This window comes from Myxocyprinus asiaticus, chromosome 45 (genome assembly GCF_019703515.2).
Source record: "Myxocyprinus asiaticus isolate MX2 ecotype Aquarium Trade chromosome 45, UBuf_Myxa_2, whole genome shotgun sequence".
Taxonomy (NCBI): domain Eukaryota; kingdom Metazoa; phylum Chordata; class Actinopteri; order Cypriniformes; family Catostomidae; genus Myxocyprinus; species Myxocyprinus asiaticus.
Genome location: NC_059388.1, coordinates 27,135,869 through 27,140,700, shown reverse-complemented (window position 1 = coordinate 27,140,700; position 4,832 = coordinate 27,135,869). Strand labels below are relative to the sequence as shown.

The window sequence follows — 4,832 nt, the reverse complement described above, 5'->3', positions numbered from 1 at the left end:
AACGCAAATCAACCAGACTCCACTGAACTTTAATGCAGTTAACTAATTATTTAGTTGTGTCCAGAACCATTAACAAAAATGAACTCTTAGTACAATTTATATATATACATCTTTTTTTTTTTTTTTTTGTACAAATTTACAAATTTAAAAATTCGTTTTTTATACAATTTTTGGATTGTCAAAATTGTTTTATGTTTCATTTATTTATTGTCAACTAAGATATGACAGTTATAAAAAAGAATACAATTTATTTGTCCCTGTTATATATATATATATATATATAAACAAATTCTAGACCATTTTTGGACAAAATATCTATAGAACAAGCAACATTACGAATCCAGTTTTAATGTCATTTATCGTAAATAAATAAATAAAAACAGCATTTAAAAACGTATATGAATCACAAACATCTAAATTAAACCATAGTTTGAATTAAAACTTAAATTAAAGGCAGTCTGTGATACCTCTGACGCAAAGTGGCCCACTGCGCCCTGTCACTTCTGATCCCTCTGTGCTTGTTTTCAGAGGAGCGCAATGGGACGGGGGTTCTGTGTTAAATCTACTGTGACCAATGAACGCGCCGCTGTTTGTGGCAAGCACATCTGTCAAGCGTTTCTGACCAATAGACAGCAGCGCGAGGCGGATCTCAGGTGCGCGCCTCTGCATCCTCGCGGCTTTGGCGCGCTGGGGAGCCGCCTGTGGCACAGAGTAGCTGTCAAACGCGCGCTCGCGAGCACCGTGGAAACTATGGCGACCGCGGCGTCCAACCACTACAGCATCCTCACGTCCAGCGCGTCCGTCGTCGCGCACTCGGAGCCCGGCAGCATGCAGCAGACGCCGCCGGCCTACAGGGACGCGCAGAGTCTTCTGCAGAGCGAGTACACCACCCTGCAGAGCAGCGGGAGCACGCTCAGCCACGCGCACCAGTGGTTAACGGCGGCGCTGTCTCACGGGGGAGAGGGATCGCCTTGGCCCGCCAGCCCGTTGGGCGAGCAGGACATTAAGCCCACCCTGCAGGGCGACGTGGACGAGCTGCAGCACTCGCCGAGTTTGACGCCCAGACAAGCGCATCTGGTGCAGCAGAGCCAGCATCACGACGCGGGCGCCTGGCGCGCGTCGACCACGGCTCACATGACGAGCATGACCACCTCGAACGGTCAGAGCATGATCTACTCCCAGCCCGGGTACGGTGAGCAGGGAATGCACCATCACGCCCTCAGGGACGCACACGAGGACCACCACAGCCCGCACCTCAGCGAGCACGGCCACCTGCAGAGTCTCCATCAGGGACACCACGAGCACTCGGACGAGGACACGCCGACCTCGGACGACCTAGAGCAGTTCGCCAAGCAATTCAAGCAGCGTCGGATCAAGCTGGGTTTCACGCAAGCGGACGTGGGGCTCGCGTTGGGCACGCTGTACGGCAATGTTTTCTCCCAGACCACCATCTGCAGGTTCGAGGCGCTTCAACTGAGCTTTAAGAACATGTGCAAACTCAAACCCTTGCTCAATAAATGGCTGGAGGAGGCGGACTCCACCTCGGGAAGTCCGACCAGCCTGGATAAAATAGCTGCGCAGGGAAGGAAGAGGAAAAAGCGGACATCCATCGAGGTGAGTGTCAAAGGGGCCTTGGAGAGCCATTTCCTCAAGTGCCCCAAACCCGGTGCGTCCGAGATCAACTCTCTGGCGGACAGCCTACAGCTGGAGAAAGAGGTGGTGCGGGTCTGGTTTTGTAACCGACGGCAGAAGGAGAAGAGGATGACGCCTCAGAACGGACCCATACCCGGTAACGAGGATATGTACGGGGACACCTCGCCTCACCACGGAGCTCCGACACCTGTTCCGTGAGAAGGGGGCGGCCACACACACTCAGACAGCGACTTTGTCTTTGTCCCGGTCACAAGCCCGTTCACTGCGGGCCGACGGTGATGATGATGATGATGTGCTGGCACGGCACTTCAGAGGGAGCGGAGCGCGCATTGTTGCCCGAACAATATAATGGCACGGGCGCGAGAAAACGCGCTCAAAGTAAACCAAGGCGTTACGCGCGGGTGAACCTAAAGAGCGAACGTTTTACGCGTAAATATATATATATATATATATATATATATATAAATCATTTGAAGTCCGAGGATCTGTGAAAGCATCATATCACTTCCAACCGAAAGCTGTGAAAAGGGCGTCAGGGGCACGTATTCTCTCACGCCATCTTCCCCTCATGACCACAAAAAGCTGATTGAAATGAATCAAGTGCAATGTCTTCATTCTCTTCAAAATATTAATGGCAACGAAGGTGCTTCATTGTACTTATTATTATTATTATTATTATTATTATTATTATATTCCTTTCAATATATGCACAATATTCACAGTTAAATGTGAGAAATTCTCTGAGAGTTAATGCATGTAATTTTAATGACAACAAAGGCGGCCAATTGCTGCTGTTTTTTTTTTTTTTTTATGCACAGGCAAAGCAACCCAATTTCATGCAGATCACGGATTCACACTGCTGGTGCAAAACAGAGCGCCCGTCCAAATCGAGGCCTGAGGAAAGATTAAATCCTTCTCCAGAATTGTATAGTGCTGTGCAGCACATCAGATCGACTATTCTTAATTTAAATGATGTTTTTATATCCAGAAATTGAGGTTTTATTTACAATTTTGAAAATAAGTTTGGGAGCTGATGGATTTCCAAGCAGCCAAATGCGGACGTGATTTGAAACAAGCTTGAATGAATAAGAATGTTTTGAACTTCTTGTTTTAAACCATTTTGGTCTATTCAATTTCCTCTTATGAAAATACAGGAGAAATCTAAAAGAAACCCAAATTATCATTCATGATTTTCACAATAAAGACAAAAACAAACCTCCCTTTTATTGCAATTTGTCTGGAAACCCTTAATATAAATAGCAGGATAACAACAACAACAACAACAATAACAACAACACTAATAATAATAATAATAGTAGTAGTAGCCACAGTGCCCATTTTTCTTGTCCATCTCTATTATTATAGTAACATTGTGTTGTATTATTTTGTGCATCGACTTCATGTATTGCCTCAACATGTTTGTAACTGTTTCTTGTTTTCCAAAACTTATTTGTTTGTGTCAGCTGTCGCGCGCCTTTTATTTAACGGGTAATTACAATTATCTGATGGCCGGCATCGAAATATAAGGACATTGTAGCCTACGTGGATTTTTTTATGGCTTTGTGTATACTTGTATATTTGTATATTTGTGCACTTACCCTGGCACTGCCAAAGCACAACCTGTCAGTGTGCCCTATTAAGACCATTAATGTCTTTGGTTTTGACACAGTTTTTAAAAGCCTTTTGTCATTAAAGGAATACATTTTTATATAAAGAAGTGCATCTCATGAATCAATGCCCCGTGGTTAATTTTACCGAGGAGGATGATCTTGAAGATAAATGGCGTTCTCAGTTTCACAGATTATTAGAATATCAAGGCAAGCTGAGTATTATATAGCCTCGGGATAAAATGAAGTTATGGATCCATTTCAACAAATCATTTGCTTGGATTTCTACGTGACCGTTGAGACGAATTTTTTGGCCATTTCACTCACTAACGATGACGGATGAAAAGTACTTAGAAAAGAGATGTGAAACGGAGCCTTGTCTTGATATATTGTAATGCGTGCATTCTGGATCTAATCGTAGAATCTATTTGCGATATTTAACAATATTTTTAAATATTAAAAAAGTAATTTTTAAAATATTTCAAAACGCCGTTTTAGTCTCAAATGGTAGTCACTAAATAAAATTCAAAATCTAAATATGACTAATGATAAGGGAAAATTAGGCTAATAATGTATATGATTTATACATTCTAAAATGATGCAAATGTAATTTAAAATGTATGATCTATTTTTTATACATTTATCAGACGGCTGATTCAGATCATCAGCCACTCCGTTTCAATTTACTTCACTATCTGTGTTGAACTATTTTACTATTTAAACGGCGAAAACACGTTACATTTCTATTTAGATTTTTTTGTTTACTGTGTGTTTAATGAATAGTGAATGTCAAGGCCTTAAACATTCCGTCTCTGATCCGAAGAATGAAGCAGTAGTCTACTGCTTGTTTGTGTGGTTTCTAGTGCGAGTATGTGCTATGAGCGTCATCTATTGGTCATAAAACCACTCTGTGTTTGAGAAGAACAGAGACTTGAGATCATTTTTACAATTGTCTATCTTTCTGGCCTGTTTAGCCCTCCTATTGTCTTTAAGAAGCTGCATTCTCCTTTTGTCCTTCGGGTCATTTTTGACCCATATTGAAAACCATTAAAAATGCATAAATTCAACAGCACTAAAGACCCCCCTTAACTCAAATCTGTTTTATTGTGGTCCCAAAGTGTATAATGAAAAGGGGAAATATATATATGCTGAATATTAATGGAGTAACATATTTTTAAAATAGTTAAATAATAATAATAATAATAATAACTTGGCAAACATTGGCCAAGGACATTTATTTCAGTCACTTTTGGCATTTTATTATATCATAACTATGTTGTAATTTTTTTTTAGCCCTGTTGTCCCTTATCATATAAAAATCTTGTTAGTAAATGTATTTACTAACTTATTACCTGTTAAAATCCGTAAAAAAAAAAAAACTCTCTCTCTCTCTGTCTCTCTCTCTCTTTCTGTGTGTTTGTGGACATGTGCATGTGTGTACAAACTCTATTTAAGAGGAAAGTCTGCAGTTTGTGTGAAAGATGCAATACCCAATAGAGCAGGTGAATTTGCATTCATAAATGTAAAAAAAAAAAAAACTATTTAAAGCTGTATAACATACAAAAAGTCGGA

The 4,832-nt window shown here is 41.2% G+C and overlaps 1 protein-coding gene across 1 annotated transcript; it reads left to right on the top strand.

Moving 5' to 3' along the window:
- Positions 1 to 321: 321 nt before the first annotated feature.
- Positions 322 to 3,653, top strand: LOC127435072 (POU domain, class 3, transcription factor 2-like). The gene is made up of 2 exons (XM_051688235.1): positions 322 to 2,296; positions 2,472 to 3,653. The coding sequence occupies exon 1, from the start codon at positions 538 to 540 to the stop codon at positions 1,849 to 1,851; it is 1,314 nt and encodes a 437-aa protein (XP_051544195.1). The 5' UTR covers positions 322 to 537; the 3' UTR covers positions 1,852 to 2,296; positions 2,472 to 3,653.
- Positions 3,654 to 4,832: the final 1,179 nt, after the last annotated feature.